Source organism: Mustelus asterias, chromosome 7 (genome assembly GCF_964213995.1).
Source record: "Mustelus asterias chromosome 7, sMusAst1.hap1.1, whole genome shotgun sequence".
NCBI classification, from domain to species: domain Eukaryota; kingdom Metazoa; phylum Chordata; class Chondrichthyes; order Carcharhiniformes; family Triakidae; genus Mustelus; species Mustelus asterias.
In genome coordinates, this window is record NC_135807.1 from 98,502,412 (window position 1) to 98,520,694 (window position 18,283).

At 40.7% G+C, this 18,283-nt stretch overlaps 1 protein-coding gene across 4 annotated transcripts in view; it reads left to right on the plus strand.

Annotated features, from left to right (window-relative positions):
• LOC144495872 (cyclin-dependent kinase 13-like) overlaps positions 1–18,283 on the plus strand; it is an 83,747-nt gene that overhangs the window by 9,329 nt on the left and 56,135 nt on the right. For 3 of the 4 annotated variants that reach the window (XM_078216549.1, XM_078216550.1, XM_078216551.1), the window contains exon 3: positions 7,651–7,824. The exons of the other annotated variant lie outside the window; for it this stretch is intronic. In XM_078216549.1, coding sequence (XP_078072675.1) covers positions 7,651–7,824 — 174 coding nt within the window. The remainder of the gene's footprint in view (positions 1–7,650; positions 7,825–18,283) is intronic. 4 annotated transcript variants of the gene reach the window in all.

Sequence of the window (18,283 nt, forward strand, 5' to 3'; positions counted from 1 at the left end):
CAATCTTTTGTCTTGCCTTGCTTTCCTGTGTACATTACGTAAAGTTCTGCTTTCTTGCTTTCAGCCAGGACAGACGTAATTGATTCATCTATAAATAGGATATTAAAACGCTTCAAGTGACTTAAAGAATAAATGCACCATCTGTGCTGGTGTGTTATACCAGCTAGCAGGTCCGAAGTTTGATTTCTGATCTCTGCCAAGTCATAGTCACAGTAAGAAGTTTAACAACACCAGGTTAAAGTCCAACAGGTTTATTTGGTAGCAAAAGCCACACAAGCTTTCGAGGCTCTGAGCCCCTTCTTCAGGTGAGTGGGAATTCTGTTCACAAACAGAACTTATAAGACACAGACTCAATTTACATGAATAATGGTTGGAATGCGAATACTTACAACTAATCCAGTCTTTAAGAAACAAAACAATGGGAGTGGGGATATTGGGTTTATGTCACACTATTTCACATAAATATTTCTGCTTTTTTCCTCCTGAGTCTTTATCATGCGATCCTAGAATCAGAATTTATGTCACACTATTTGTAACTCCCACAGTTGCGTGGACCTGCAGAGTTTCACTGGCTGTCTTGTCTGGAGACAATACACATCTTTTTAGCCTGTCTTGATGCTCTCCCCACTCCCATTGTTTTGTTTCTTAAAGACTGGATTAGTTGTAAGTATTCGCATTCCAACCATTATTCATGTAAATTGAGTCTGTGTCTTATAAGTTCTGTTTGTGAACAGAATTCCCACTCACCTGAAGAAGGGGCTCAGAGCCTCGAAAGCTTGTGTGGCTTTTGCTACCAAATAAACCTGTTGGACTTTAACCTGGTGTTGTTAAACTTCTTACTGTGTTTACCCCAGTCCAACGCCGGCATCTCCACATCATAAGTCATAGTCATACAGTGCAGAAAATGCCCTTCAGCCCATTGAGTAGTTGTTCGGTTCTCAAGGTTAAGGAGAGAGAAATTTGACCAGGATGAAGGCTTTTGTTTGTCATTGTGCATGTGTGAAGGTATCAGATGAGAACACAATTTGGTTTTCTGTGGATATCACTGTGACTGTTGCCTTGTCAATCATTGCTACTCTAGCCTAAATGTAAAGAATGGCTGCTTGACAAACTGACTCAAAGTCCTTTGAACAGTGCCTCTGAAAATGTTAGTGTCTCGGGAGAAAACTAGAACAGAGGGTATATAAGATTTATTTCCTAGTAGACTGGGGTAAGTAACATGTCTTTCTAGACCGCCCTCTATCAGGTGTTACCCCTGATCATGGAACACAAGACCCTGACACCAAGACACCAAATCCAAGAAGAAAAAATTGTGAAATGTCTAAAAGTTAATTTTTTGTTGGCTTTTATTCCGGGCTGATTTTTCAGTGGCTGCTAGGATAAGAAGAATAGAACAAGTTATCAGTAGCAAAAAGGATTAATTTTTAAATCTATTTTTTATTCCACCCATCAGTGACATGAGGAAATTTGCATTTTTTAACACATCCTCAAAAGTGATAGCCCAACTTATTTCCTGTTGTTTGTTCAATTGCCACAAGTTGTATTTGCTCATGGAGGGGCCTATGATTAGGGGAAATCGTCTGCCACGCTTAGAATTAGCAGCATACAGGCAAGAGTAAATGACAGGTGGCTACGCAATGCTCAGGTGTGCACAATTTCCTCTTGCCATTACTTCAGTTGCAGCATTTTTATCAACCTGCCTCATCATAACATGTAACAGCTAGATTTGTCATCACTGGTCTTATTTGTCTGAATTAAAGCATGGCTATCTTGCCATGGCAACTGATTTGCCCTAACTGTGATAGCCTGTTCATGCCATAGGTTGCTAAATCATATAGATTTCAATCATGTGGCTTTTGTTAGCTTGCTTCAAAAGCTTGTCAATTATTGACCATACTCTTTTAAGTTGCAAACCATTGACATTTTTAAATCCACGTCAGGTATTGCACGGTGGAAAGCGTGTGTGTATTCTATATTAAAATTGATTTGAATTGGTCGCATTTGATCAGATGAATTGTCCTACTTTGATTAGCTGTTCCACCCTCTCTGCTGTATTGTTATAACACTTCAGCTGTTTTACAGAATCCTGTTCACTTGCCAGTCTGAGCCCAGAACTTGAGCATGTAAACTGACACTTCAGTTAGGGAACCTATTGAGACCGAAAACGGGGAGAAATTTGAAGATCAGCATAGTGTACTTCCAGGTTCTTTTCTACACCAAAATTGGTTAACTGTTCATTCAACTCCTTTGTTCTCTGGACTTGCTGTGTGAAACTGGCTACCATGTTTGCCTATGCTGCAGTAAGAAGTTTGCCTATGCTGCAACAGTGATTACATTTCTCGGTGCCTCCTTTTTCTTTGCCTCAGCAGGCTGCTGTGCCTTCAAATATCTATGCCCCACACTTTGACATTGCTTCCCTAGCTGGCCCTGCCTCTACCTCCACCCTTTGAAAAGATCACACTTTTGGTCATCACTTCTGCTAAGTCCTTTGGCTTGACATTGTGTTTTCCTTGAAGCTTTGAAAGATTTGGACTTTTCTGACTTGATAGGTGCTATTTAGGAGTGAGGTTGCTCGAAGGTAATTTATTAATTCTAAAATAAACGCAAAATATTGCGGATGCTAGAATCTGAAACAGAAGCAGAAAATGCTGGAAAATCTCAGCAGGTCTGACAGCATTTGTGGAGAGAGAATAGAGCCAATGTTTCAAGTCTGGATGACCCTTCATCAGAGCTCTATTCTCTCTCCACAGATGCTGTCAGACCTGCTGAGATTTTCCAGCATTTTCTGCTTTCTTTCATTCTAAAGTTGTTTTGGACACAGTGATGTTGATTCTATTTTTGTGGGCAGAGATTAATGACACAAAAGGACACAGAAGGAGAATGTTTGTTTGGTATTCACAGCGCCAATTTTTAAAGAAGATTCTCTTATCTGGCTGTTAGTGCAGTGTGTTTTACATGTTGCTCACAAATGATCATATTTTACTGCTGGGAAAACAATATATTAAAGAGAGAAAAAGGAAATGGCTAATTGCTTCAGTTAAATAAATTAAAATTTGATGCAGTGGTATCTTAAATACCCTTCTCTATTAGCCTTTCTGCAGTCGTTGAATTTTGTCTGCATTGAGACAAATGTTAGCTGTGTGCATTCTCAATGCTCCAAATTAGGCTTTCTTTTAGAAATAAGCTGATTATATTCTGCCTGTGGTTTATTGGGCAAATACTGCTTCTTCCCCACATTGTGGAAGAAAAATGTTTTAGCAGTTCATTCATATTTAAAATCCTTGTTTTAGGCTGCTAACTGTTAATTCTGTTCCCAATATCCAAAACGTTTGGACACACTTTTAAGCTAATTTTATGACGTATTTTAAGAAACATGGTGTAGTGAGTGATCCAGTATAATGAAATAGAGCAGCCTGCCAAAACAATTGCCTGGATTTTGTGTTTCTTTTGACAGCAAACCACCACAATTCATTGTCATTAGCTCTCTTGATACTGGCTGCAATTTGAGATTTAGCACATGGGGAGATTGAACTTGAAGTTCAACTGTTACAGCAAACACTGCATTGTGCACTGCCTCACCAAACCAGCAATCGGTGAAATTGGAGGCAAGAACTTCCCCTTTTCTATTCTCATCTCTCGTTCAAAACCATATTAAAAAGTTACAGCTTTTTCAGCTTGGTTTTTAATGGCAGTTTAAAATGATTGTAGAGCAGCATATGTTGCTCTTGAAAAAAATAATTTTATATTTATAAGTGGTGTTAAATGTCTCCATTATGATTAATTAATAGATTTTTAAATTTTAAAAATATTTTTATGCTATCCTAGTCTTTATTTTGCTCTAAAATTAAGTGATTTTCATTCTAATGCTTTTCATTTTTTGGTTGGTTGTCTGTGACATGTCTTTAATGACACATTATGAGTAAGTGTACAGATGTCAATATACATTGCATCGGTGAGCAGTGACTCAGTAGTGAAGGAACATCATGAGGAACTGATGTAAGAACACAGACAATTTGTTGGCTCTGCGTATAAACTCAAATTGATAGTATGTTTGCAATGGCTCAAAGTGATGTTCGGGTGGTAAAGTGGTATAATTTGTAAAAGCAGATGAAGTAATGGCCAAATTTATTTTGTTTTTCATATTTCCATACCATTGGTGGACTTCATATTGAAACCCAACTAAATCCAAACAATCCCAAGGAACACCAGAAATTAACTGGGCCAGGGTGGTGTTTGAAAATTTTTCGGGAGATAGTCAAGTGGTTAGTCACATGACTGACTACAAGGAAGAAAAATAAATATCTATATTCCGATTTCACCTCAAAATATACCTTGATTAGATTAAGAAAACCTCTACAAAGAAATATTGCTAATATTGATCACCTGATGCAAGTGTGAAGTTGGTGTTCTTATTTGGAGAGTTATTTGAAGCATGAAGTTGAGGATGTTGATCTTGAGGAAGTAGGCTGGAGAGCAAAAAAAGTAGGAAATAAGATCCTTCCTAAATAGACTGAGAATTTATATTCACTCTGATTTTCACAAAAACGTTTGATTGCAGTGTGCTTGTGCTGTAGCTCTTGCTCAGGACAGCATGAAACTAAACAAACTAAAACATCTTTTGGAAAACACCCTGCCCTCAATTTGTTCGGTCAAACGCTTTTTCAGTTGAAAGAATGAATGAAGATAATTGAAGAACACAGTGCTACTTGGAGGATCCTATACTGTCACATACCAAATATCAAGAAGTATTGCATCTCATATGATTGAAAATCTTATATCGCCTGCAGTGACTGAAATGACATTGATTGGATGTGGAATGAACTCACCTGCTAAGTCTTATTGAACTGTTTGACAATGGTTAGTCCTGGAATTGCTGATATGGGAGGAGACATTGAGGAGCAGCTCGTCAAAGCAGTGAGGGAAGCCCTTTCTTCCCTTTTGAGCAGTACTGACAACCAGTGCAGCACAAATTATGGTTTTCATTTGATATGTCAGTTCATCCGAGACCAAAGAGAACTTTTAATTTTTACCATTCTCTGTCTCAATGCTGCTGAGCAGTTGTTCAGAATTTTAGACCAGTATGCGATAGATTTAAAAAAAACATTTAGATGGTTAGGTTAAAAGGCACAACTGGATGCAATGTTAAATTTGCTGCTCCTTTTGCATCATGGTGGCACTATTTCTATACACCGTATCCAGGCAGCTATTAGCTGCAAAGGTAAAATGAAAATGGATAGCTTGTATTAACTGCCGCTGTCAATGTTTCAGGCAACTGAATACATGGGTCTTCTCATGCCATTTGAAGAAATGGGATGATTGCACCAGCAACTTCGGCTTCATACAGAAGTTGATGGTACTCTTAATAGTAAAGTTTTGACAAGAATCTTCAAATTCTGAGTGCTGTATGTTTTTGATCACCTAGTACAATTCATTACTTCAGTGTCATTTGGCGAACGTCTCCTCCAGGTTTTGCTGGGAGGTTTGCCGGCATTTTGATAGGCTTAGTGAACATAACAGCCCTCACAAAAGAAACATAACAAAATATGCTTTTACAAAACAACTTCAATTTTCAAAGAAGTACCTCAGTATGTCAGAGGCATAATTGAATAAAAGTAAATGCCAAACCAAAAAAGGGATGTTAAGAGAGGTGATGAAGCTTAAATAAGGAAGTTCATTGTAGTCTGAATCTTGGAATTTCAGAATATGGAGCTGAGATGACTCGAGGCACAACCGCCTATATTAGATTGAAAGGTAGGTAGAGTGGGGATGGGGAGAATCATGCTTAATGCAGCAATACTTGCAAATCCGTATGAACCAAAGATCATGAAAAATAATAGCATGAATAGGCCATTCAGCCCTTCAAGCCAGCTATTCAGTAAGACCATGGCTGATCTTCTACCTCAGCAATACCCACCCTCATATTCCCTATATCCCTGATGCCCTTCGTATCAAAAAATCTGTCCTGCTCGTACTTTAATATACTTTGATAACTGAGTATTCATTGCTTTTTGCGGTAGATAATTCCAAAGATTTACAACCCATCCAAGTGAAGAAATTTCTCCCTATCTCACTCCTAAATGGCAAACTTCTTATTTTGAGTCTGTGACCCTTAGTTCTGGACTTGCCAGCCCAAAGAAACATTTTCCTAGCACCTACTTTGTTGAATCTCCTCAGAATTTTGATTGTTTCAATGAGATTTCCTATCATTTTCTTAGATTTGAGGAAATGTAGGCAGTCCATTCTCTTCTCATAAGGCAGCCTCTTTACACAAGGCGTCAGTTTAGTGAACCTTTATTGCATCCCCCCTCATAGCAATTATTTTCTTGCTTGTGGAAGGAGATCAAACCTGTGCATGGGAACATGGTGTGCTTAATGGCCCCTTGAGCCTTTTCTATTCAATAACATGGCTGACCAGTGACTTAACTCCATATACCTATTTTTGCCCCATATTTCTTAGCCCCTTTAGCTACCAAAAAAGCTATCATTCTCACTTTTAAATTAACAATTGATCTAAGGTGAGTTCATTCCACATCCAACTTCCACCAACCTTTGCATGAAGAAGTATTTATTTCACTCCTGAAAGGTCTGATTTTTGCCTATGCTCCCTAGTCCTGAACTTGTAAACTAGTGGAAGTAGTTTCTCTAAATCTACTGTTTCTGTTCTCAATATCTTGAAAACATGGATCAATTCACCCCATATTCTTCAGAATGCCAGAGAATGCACACTAGTTTATGTGATCTCTCCTCGTAATTTAACCCTTGAATGGGAATCCAAGTATCATTCTGTTAAATCTACGCTGCACCCCCACCAAGTAGGGAGTACTCCAGGGGTGGTTTCACCAAGGCCCTATACAGTTGCAGTGAGAGTCTTTACTTTTGTACTCCCCATTTTTTTGTAACAAAGGCTAACATACAATTTGTTTTTCTAAATGCTTGCAGTACCTGCACTACTTTCTGGTTAGTCATTTACGAGGTCAGCCAGGCCACTTAGAACACCAGCATCTGACCATTATGAAAAATAATCTGCTTTTCTATTTTTCCTACCAAAGTGGATGACTTCTCAATTCTCATATTATATTCGTTCTGCCACATTATTCATTCATTTAATTTGTTTTAAGTTCTTCTGCAGACTCTGTGTTGCCTGATAGCTTGCATTCCCATCTAAGTTTGCGTAACCAGCAGGCTAGGATACATTATACTCAATCATTTCATCTAAGTAATTGATGTAGATTGTAAATTGCTGATCCTTGCAGTACCCCACTACTTGCAGCCTTGCAAACTCAAAAATTAGTTGTTTATTCTACCCTATTCTGTCCATTAATCAATCCTCAGTCTATGCGAATATAAACTGATGGGCTAGTATCGGAGTGGTTATATTTTTAGATTACTACTTGTAGGACTACTTTAGCAATTCAAGTTTATGTTCAGTGAATGCCTGAAAGGACTGAGTTGAATTTATGATCACAGTTGTGTAAAGCAGACATTGTAACTGATGCACTAATGCATTAGTGTAGAGGGGAAAATGCTTTTGAATGACTGTGTGGTTGTAACTGCTCACCTTGATTCTCCTAGGGTTCATGTGAATGGTGAACAAAAATGCCAATGATATTTGGTACTGTTCTCTTAAGTTTATATATTTTCTAATTACAGTCCAAAAGATGGTCTTATAACAAAGGCAGTAAAGAAGGATTCTGAACGAAAGACTCGGCACTTATTAACAGACCTACCATTGCCACCTGAGCTTCCAGGATCTGATTTATCTTCACCTAAAACTCCTGAAGAGAAGAAAGCACCTGTTCAGTCACAGATTAAAAAGCGACCCAAGTGAGTGAAAGTATTTGTTTGGTGCTAAATATCAGCCTTTTCTACATTCTGGTGGATCATTCCTGGCGAAAGACCATAAGAAGTAGGAACAGGAGTAGGCCGTTCAGCTCCTCGTGCCTGCTCCGCTATTCAGTGGGATCATGGCTGATCCTGACATTCCTCATGTCCACTTTCCTGCCCTTTCTGCGTAACCCTCAATTCCCTTACTGATCAAAAATCTATCTATCTCAGCCTTAAATATACACAAGGACTCTGCCCCCATAGCTCACTGTGAGAAAACTCACAGGCCTCAGAGAAGAAATTCCTCCTCATCTCAGTCTTGAATTGTTGTCCTTTTATTCTGAGACTATGCTCTCTGGCCCTAGATGCTCCCACGAGGGGAATCATCCTCTCAACATTTACCCTGTCAAGCCCCTTAAGAATCCTATGTGTTTCAATGAGACCACCTCTCACTAATGAGTAGTGTCCCAACCTGTTTAACCTTTCCTCATAAGACAATCCCTCCATACCGAGGATCATCCTCGGTGAACCTTCTCTGAACTGCCTCCATTGAAATAATATCTTTCCTTAAATAAGCGGACCAAAACTGCTCTCAGTACTCCTGATGTGGTCTCACCGGTACCTTGTATCGTTGCAGCAAGACTTCCCTTAATAATTATATACTCCAACCCCCTTGAAATAAGGGCCAACATTCCATTTGCCTTCCTGATTACCTACTATACCTGTGTGCTAGCTTTCTGCAGTTTTTCTTCATTTAAATTATACTCTGTTCTTTTGTTCTCCCTTCCAAAATGAACAACTTCACATTTTCCCACATTATACTCCATATGCCAACTTTATGCCACTTAACTTATCAATATCTCTTTGTAAACTTTGTATCCCTCTCGTAACTTGCCTTTTGACCTATTTCTGTGTTGTCTGCAAATTTGACTGCATTATATTTGCATCCTTCCTCCAAGTCATTAACATATATTGTAAACAGTTGTGGTCCCAGCACTGATCCCTCTGGAACCCTACTGGTTATAGATTGCCAACCAGAAAAAGAACCACTTATCCCCACTTGCTGTTTCCTGCCCATTAGCCAATTCTCTATCCACGTCAATATACTATCTCCAACACTATAGGCTCTTATATTATGACTTAACCTTTTGCGAGGTATCTTGTTGAATGTCTTCTGGAAGTCCAAATACAACACACCTCCTGGTTCCCTTCTATCCACTCTTTTTGAGACTTCCTCAAAAAAGTCTGATAAATTAGTCAAACGTGATTTCCCTTTAATGAAGTCATGCTGACTCTGCTTGATTGGATTATGATTTTCCAAATGTGCTGCTGTTGCTTCCTTAATAATTGATTCCAACATTTTTCCAACAATAGATATTAGGCTAATCGGCCTATAGTTACCTGCTTTTTGCCTCTCTCTCCCCCCCCCCCCTTTTTTTTTTGAATAGGGGTGTTACTTTGGCAGTTTTCCAATCCTCTGGTACTTCTCCAGGATCAAAGAATTTTGGAAAATTACAAACAATGCATTCACTATCTCTGTAGCTACTTTGGCTACCTCCCCAGATTAATTTTCTAAAGGGCCTATGTTCACCTTAACCTCTCTTATTGTGTGTGTATATAATATATATAAATAAGTTCTTGCTATCAGCTTTATCTTCCTTATTAATTTGCCCTCAATTTATTTTTTTCTCTTTATTTTTTTAATCCTCCTTTGCTAGATTCTAAATTTATCCCAGTCTTCAGGAATACTTCTGACTTTTGCGTCGTGCTTTTTCTTTCAACTTAATACGCTCCTTAACTTCTTCGGCTAGCCATGGCTGGTTTATCCCATTCGTAGAATCTTTCCTGCTTACTGGGGTATATTTTTGCTGAGAGCCATGAATTAACATCCTCAAATGGCTGCCACTGTTTGCTGACTGTCTTTCCTATCTGCCAAGTCCACTTTTGCTAATTCTATTCTCATTTCATTTTAATTCCCTTTATTTAAATTAAACACAGTTGTTTCCGACCCAAGTTTCTCACTCTCAAACTAGCATGTTATGATCACTACTGCCAAAGGGATCTTTTACACTCGGGTCATTTCTGAAATCTGTCTCATTACCCATTACCAGATCCAAGATAGCTGTTCCTAGGTTGGCTCCATGACATATTGCTCTAGGAAACATCCCTAATGCATTCTATGAATTTGTTGTCGTAGCTAACCTTTCCGAGTTGATTAACCCAATAAACGTGCAGATTCAAGTCACCCATAATTATTGTTCTATTCTTTTTACATGCTCCTATTATTTGCTGATTTATGCCCTTTCCTACAGTTTGGCTACTGTTTGGGAGTCTATAAACTACCAATGTCTTTTACTTGCTGTTTTTTACCCCTGCCCAAATGGACTCTCTTGAGCCTAGATCATCTCTCATAACTGACCTAATTTAATCTCTTATTAACAGTGTTAGCCCACCACCTTTTGCTTCCTTTCTGTCTTTACGAAAGGTCAAATATCCCTGGATATTAAGTTTCCAGTTTTGATCTTTTAACTCCGTAATGGCTGAGATCATATCCATTTACCTCGATTTGTGTCATCAGCTTGTCTACCTTATCGTTATGTCCAAAGCATTCAGAATACAAAGCCTTTAGGCTTGCCTTTATGCCATTTTTAATCATTCTAACTTGACTTTGTGCTGTGGCCCTATTTGCCTCTCGCCCTTGATTACCCTGTCTACCGTTTTTGCATTTTATTGTTCTTACTTTTATTACTTTCCTTGTTTCTCTTTCCCTTGTCACCCTGCTTAGGTTGGCATCCCCCTGCCATTCTGGTTTAAACCCTTGCCAAACACACAAGCAAATACGTGCCCCAGACATCAGTTCCGGTCCTTCCCAGGTGTGACTTATCCAGTTTGTACTGGTCCCACTTCCCCCAGAATCTATCCCAGGAATCTGGAAACCTCCCCCTTGTACCATCTTTCCAGCTATGTATTCATCTGATATATCCTGGTATTTCTGCTCTGACTAGCACGAGGCGCAGGTAGTAATCCTGAAACCACTACCTTTGAGGTCCTACTTTTCAACATACTTCCTAACTCCCTATATTCAGCTTTTAGGACCTCATCCTTTTTTTTAACCTATGTCATTGGTCCTGATGTGTGCACAATTACTGGCTTTTCATCCCCTCTAAATGTCCTGAAGCCGCTGTGAGACATCCTCGACCCTAGCACCAGGCAGGCAACGTACTACCCTGGAGTATCATTTGCGGCTACTGAAAAATCCACCTATTCCCCTTACAATTGAATTCCCTATAACTATTGCATTCACACACTTTCTCCTTCTCTCCTGTGCAGCAGAGCCAACCATGGTGCTACGAATTGGGCTTTTACTGCTTTTCCTCCAAGAGTCCATTCCATTCCCCTCAATAGTATCCAAAGCAGCATATCTGTCCTGCAGGGGAAAGGCCAGAGGAATTCCTGCACTGCCTGCCTTGTCCTCTTACTCTGCCTCATGGTCACTCATTCCCTTTCTGCCTGTGGAGTGGAGTCTTAGCCTGCGGTGTGACCACCTCTCTGTATGTGCTATCCACGATGCTCTTAGCTTTGCAGATTCTCCATGGTAACCCCAGCAGCTGCTGCAGCTCTGAAACCTGGGCTTCCAGGAGCTGCAACTGGAGACACTTCCGCACACATGCTGGCCCCAGGCACTGGAAATGTTCCTGGCTTCCCACATGGAGAACGGGGAGCACTGGGAGCACGCTACGGCTTTGAGCTCTGCTGCCATGACTTACCGCCTTAAATGGCATGGCACTTATGTGTGCAGGAACTCTCTCCCTGACGGCATTGTGGGTCAACCCATAGAACATGGACTGCAGCGATTCAAGAAGGCAGCTCACCCCACCTTCTTGAGGGCAATTAGGGATGGGCAATAAATGCTGGCCAGCCAGCGACACCCATGTCCCACGAATGAATAATTTAAAAAAATCACAAAGTGCCCTAGAAATTTGGGTAAGACAGTTCTTTAATGTGCTGTTTTGAGCTTGTGTTTTTTGTATGGTGAGCACAATACCAGTTTCTTGTTTTCACTCTTGTGTTCACTTCAGTTTTGCCAATAAATTAAACTGCATTCAGGAAAATTGATTTTTTTCTCTAAGTATCTTCCATTACCCACACTGGTGGATCTCCAGCATTGACCACAGTGAGTTGTTTAGTAACGGTACAGCTGTTAACAATCAAGTGTAACAAGTAACATGTGACAGTAAGTGCAGTACTTGTAGAATAGGCACACTATATGCAAGACCTTTGCTGCAAATATTTTACTTTTTATATATGTCGTGTATAGCTCTCACATAGACGTGGCATTTATGCCTGAACTATGATGAACCAAGGATGGAATCATTAGCAAAGGAGTGAATATAGCTACAGTGCTTTTTGATTTTGATTTGATTTATTATTGTCACATGTATTAACATACAGTGAAAAGTATTGTTTCTTGCGCGCTATACAGACAAAGCATACCGTTCATAGAGAAGGAAACGAGAGTGCAGAATGTAGTGTTACAGTCATAGTTCGGGTGTAGAGAAAAATCAACTTAATGCAAGGTAAGTCCATTCAAAAGTGACAGCAGCAGGGAAGAAGCTGTTCTTGAGTCGGTTGGTAATTGACCTCAGACTTTTGTATCTTTTTCCCGAAGGAAGAAGGTGGAAGAAAGAATGTCCAGGGTGCGTGGGGTCCTTAATTATGCTGGCTGCGTTGCTGAGGCAGTGGGAAGTGTAGACAGAGTCAGTGGATGGGAAGCTGGTTTGTGTGGTGGATTGGGCTACATTCACGACTTTTTGTAGTTCCTTGTGGTCTTGGGCAGAGCAGGAGCCATATCAAGCATGCCATATCATATCATACAACCAGAAAGAATGCTTTCTATGGTGCGTCTTAAAAGTTGGTGGGAGTCATAGCTGACATGCCAAATTTCCTTAGTCTTCTGAGAAAGTAGAGGCGTTGGTGGGCTTTCTTAACTATAGTGTCGGCATGAGGGGACCAGGACAGGTTGTTGGTGATCTGGACGCCTAAAAACTTGAAGCTCTCGACCCTTTCTACTTTGTCCCCATTGATGTAGACAGGGCATGTTCTCCTTTACGCTTCCTGAAGTCGATGACAGTCTCCTTCGTTTTGTTGACATTGAGGGAGAGATTATTGTTGCCGCACCAGTTCATCAGATTCCCTATCTCATTCCTGTACTGGAGTTTCAGTAAAGCAATGTGAACAGATGTTGAATTTTTATTCTGCAGTAACTTTCCATTTTTGGTTACCCATGAGTTTTTCTGAGAATAAAGACTTTTGAGTTGGTGGTCTCATTGGGAAGAGGGCCTTCTGTACTTTGTGAATTCAGGGCACTTTACTGTTGGAGAGGAAAGTAAATATCACAAAAGATTCCTTGATGGTTATTTGCATTTTTTGCAGTTACTGGTTAGAATGTTTGTTGGGTTATGCAATAGCTCGCACCAGGAATGGAAGCCATTTATGTACCTTGCCATGTGCACTTCAAGATTTTCTGGGCCCTTAATATGAATGGATCATCTTTAGTTAACTAAAAGCCCAGGATGGTATCAAATTGAAAGAAAAGGCATTCAGTGCTGCAAAAACTGGTGACTCAGAAGACTGGGATATTGTTAAGAAACAAGCAAAGGATGAGTAAAAAAATGTTTCTAGAGAAATTTGAATATGTGAGTAAACTAGCTAGAAATATATAAATCAATTGTCAGAATATAGACAAGAATATAAGGAAGAGAGTGGCTAAAGTGGGCATTGATGCCTTAGAGGAGGCAAGAAAGTGGCAAGAGGCTTTGAACAATTACTTTCTACCTGTCTTTATGGTAGAAGACACGAAAAAAATTCCAATAATGATAGGAGAAAATCAAGGGACAAAAGGAATAAATAAATTTAAAACATTATCACTAAAGAAAGAAGTAGGAAATATAATTGGATGAAAACTGTAACCCTATATTGTAGCTTTGAAGTCACAATAACTCCTCAGTGGGAGCTGTGAGGGTGCAGGGGGAGAGAACTATGAGGGTGATGGGAGGGGGCAGAGATTTTAATTTTCACATTTTTAAGAAGTTACATTTCAGTGGATCTTTTGGAATCAAAGCCTCAAGCATCGATCATTTCGGCCATTCCCAGCATTAAAGGCCGAGTTAAGATAGATTCATGATCGACAAATGAGTCCAGGGTTATGGAACACAGCCAGGAAAGTGCAGTTAATGCCACTGTCAAATCAGCCATGATCTCCCTGTTGCAAAACAGGCTGAAAGGGCCAAATGGCCTACTCATGCTCCTATTTCTTATGTTCTTATGTTACTATGTCTTTTTGAAAGTGGTTGTGTATACAAATTCTTACGACTTGAAACAAATGTCTATGGAACTACTTTAATTTCCAGCTTTGTTTACTGTATCCCCTGTGTCAGAAAATGTATAATGATAGTAATCAAAATCTGTTTAAATTGTGATTTTGCTCAAATAAGCATCCTTGCTGCTTTATGAGCCATGGTCAGAAGTGGGGCTGTTTTCTTACAGCTTCCCAGTGTTTGGCTCTATTCAAAATCTTCTCATTATGACCCATTCCATGCCAGCTTACTACAAGACCTGAGCAGCATCCAGGCTTGCACTAACAAGTGGCAAGGAACTTTCACTTTCACAAAGTGCCAGGCAATAACCATCACCACAAAACATGAACTGCACCACTGTAGCCCCCATCCCCCTTTGTTCCTGCCTAAGCTGTCAATTTTCTGAGGATTGACTAGAAGCATTTCTTGACCAACCATATCCATATCATGGTTGCAAGTGTAAGGCTGGCTACTTAATTTTTACCTTATCGCCTGACCATTTACTGCTTCTTCAAAGCACACATCGGGAGTGTAATGTTAATATTCACCATCCCTGAGAAAGGGTGCAGCTGAAACTCTGGGAAGAGGATGTTGTACCTTGATGCCATCATTGTTTCACTTTTCTAATGAGTGATAAATCAATTTGTGGTAATTATAGAGGCATCATATCCTTTCTGTCCACTGGAGACGAGTCTCATGAATCCTTCTGGAGTGCCTCCTAAATGTTAACAAGATGTCCTTCCAGAGACCCAATGTATTTTCCAGCCACCCAGAACAACCACAGTCATGATGTTTGACTCTCTCAAATCCAAGCAAAGTGCCTGCAATAATGCAAGGGGCTCTATGTGGCAATTATTGATCTGTCAAACACCTATGATTCCATCAATCTTTTGACACCATTTGGAAAGTCCTCCAGAAACCTTGTTGTTCAGCAAAGTGTGCTATTACCCTGTGACTCCTGAATGATATGACAGCCATGATGTGGCGATGCCGGCGTTGGACTGGGGTAAACACAGTAAGAAGTTTAACAACACCAGGTTAAAGTCCAACAGGTTTATTTGGTAGCAAAAGCCACAAGCTTTTGTTAAGGCTCCGAAAGCTTGTGGCTTTTGCTACCAAATAAATCTGTTGGACTTTAACCTGCTGTTGTTAAACTTCTTACTGTGATATGACAGCAACAGTTCTTTTCAATGAATTGGAGACCAGGTTCTTTCATATCTGGATGGATATCAGTCAGGATTATGTGATTGCACCAACTCTATTCACTATCTTCCTCACCATTGTCATGGAGCTCATTCATGACCAACATCTGTAAGGGGTCACGATTGAGTTTGACTTGATGGGAAGCTTTTCAATCTCAACAGATTCAGGGCCAAGTCTAAAGTGGTCTTCCAGCATATGCACAACTTATAATAAGTTGATTGTGCAGTTGTGGTTCACACTACAAGTGACATTCAGACCACTCTCAATCTCTTCAACACCACATAAAAAGGCTTGGTTTTTCACTTAACATCGACCAAAGCCTTTCATCAGCAACTTCTCCCTCTCCTCCCCTGCTGCCCACACAAGCGCCTAGAACTCCAGTTGTTGTTGATGTGGAGACGTCTGCACCTCCAGGCAGTGGAAAATTTCCACCAACGATATCTCAGAAGACAGGTGAACAAATTCCAGCACCCTCATCAAAGCCAATTTCTCCAGGGTCGGAATCATGATCAGCTCTGCTAATCTGGACACAATCCGTATGCTAAATAATTGGCTTCTGGAGCAGATCCTCTTTTCTCAATACAAATCAAGGGCAGTATTCGATCTCATGAGGATGGAAAAGATGTTTTTAAGGATGTCTTGCCATAAACCACACCAAGTGGGAGTGCCTTACCGAACAAGCTTAACACAGTCCAAAACTGACTGCATTCAATCCTCCACCACCGAGGCATGATGGCAACAGTACGTACAAGACACATGGCAGCAGCTCACCAAGGCTCCTTGAAAGCACCTTCCAGACCCGTGAACTCTATCACATCGACAAGGCAGTAGCTGCATGGGAATGCTGCCACCTGAAAGTTCCACTCTAAAATCACACATCGTCCTGACTTGGATCTATATCACCGTTCCTTCATTGTCACAAGATCAAAATCCTGGAACTCCCTAGAGAGTACAACAGTTCAAGAAGGCAGCTCATCACCATTTTCTCTAAGGCTTTATCCCGAACTACTCCTTTGCTGTTCCAGAGTGGTTTGTACTTTCAGAAGCATTTCCGACTGAAGCAACCAATCCCTTTACTTATCGTGCATCCCTCATTGTTCAGCATGCTTTTGTACCATTTCTTCATTCATTCATGGAATGTGGGCATCGCTGTAATGCCAGCATTTTTGCAGCCTGGTCCCATTTGGTGTCCACATTCCTTAGTCTTATTTGCATCTTTCTTGTTCTTCCTTGACTCGTGGGTAGAAGTTTTATTTTTAGGAAGCTTACAATGATCCCACTGCTATCTTTGCAATTTTCTTCAATATTGTTTCGTAGGATTGCATGTCATTGGCCAGACCAGCATTTATTGCCCATCCTGAGAACGACCCATATCCTATATTGCCACCACCATGAACCGCTGCAGTCCATGTGGTGTAGGTACAAATGCAGTGCTGTTAAGAAGGGAGTTCCAGGATTTTGAGCCAGTGATAGTGAAGGAATGCCAATGTAGTTCCAAGTCAGGATGATATGTGATTTGGAGAGGAACTTGCGGGTGGCAGTGTTCCCATGCATATGCTGTCCATGTCCTGGGTGGTGGCGGTATTAGCTTTGAATTATTTAGAATGTGTACGTGATGCACACTGCTGCCACTGTGTACTAGTGGTGGAGGGAATGAATGTTGGAGGTGGCGGATGGGTTGCCAATCAAGTGGGCTGCTTTGTCCTGGATGGGTTTTTAAAATCCATTTATAGGATATGGGCATCACTGGTGAGGCCAACATTTATTGCCCATTTCTAATTGCCATTGAGAGAGGGTGGTGGTGAGCTGCCTTCTTGAATTGCTGTTAGGGAGGGTGTTCCAGGATTTTGACCCAGTGAGACTGAAGGAACGACGATATTTCCAAGTCAGGATGGTGAGTGTCTTGGAGGGGATCTCCCAAGTGGTGGTGTTCCGATGTGTCTGCTTCGATGGTAGTGGTCATGTGTTTGGAAGGTCCTGGCTAAGGGGCCCTGGTGACTTCCTGCAGTGCATCTTGCAGATAGTACACACTGCTGCCACTGTTCATCGGTGGTGGAGGGAGTTCAGTTTCTGAAGAATGGTAATCCCCAGGATGTTGAAAATGGGGGATTCAGCAATGGTAATGTCATTGAATGTCAAGGGACGATGGTTAGCCTCTTCTCTTGGAGATGGTCGTTGCCTAGCACTTGTGTGACACAAATGTCACATGTCAGCACAAGCCTGAATATTGTCCAAGTCTTGCTGAATTTGGACATGGACTGCCTCAGCATCTGAGGAGTTGCCAATGATCCTTATCATTGTGCAATCATAAGCGGACATCTCCACTTCTGACCTTATGATGGAAGGAAGGTCATTGAGGAAGCAGCTAAAATGGTTTGACACCTTGTTCCCATAACCTTTGATTCTCTTACTGATTAAAAATCTGTCCATCTCAGCCTTGAACAAATTTAATGACCCAGCCTTCTACAGCTCTCTGCGGTAAAGAATTCTGCGCGTTCACTACTCTCTGAGAAGAAATTCCTTGCCTCTGCCTTAAACGGGCGACCTTGTACTCAGAAATTATGTCTTCTGAGTCTAGACTCTCCCACAAGGGGAAACAACCTCTCATCATCTATCCTTTCAAACCCCTTGTCTCAATAAGGCTACCTCTCATTCTGAACTCCAGTGAGTACAGGCCCAACCTACTCAACCTCTCCTCGTTGGAAGATCCCTCTGTACCTTGGATCAACCTAGTGAACCCCCTCTGGACTTCCAATGCCAGTATATCTTTCCTTAGATAAGGGGACAAGAACTGTTTGCGGTATTCCTGATATGGTCTAACTAGTGCCTTATATAGTTTTAGAAAGACTTCCCTAATTTTTATACTCCATTCCTTTTGAAACAAAGGCCAACATTTCATT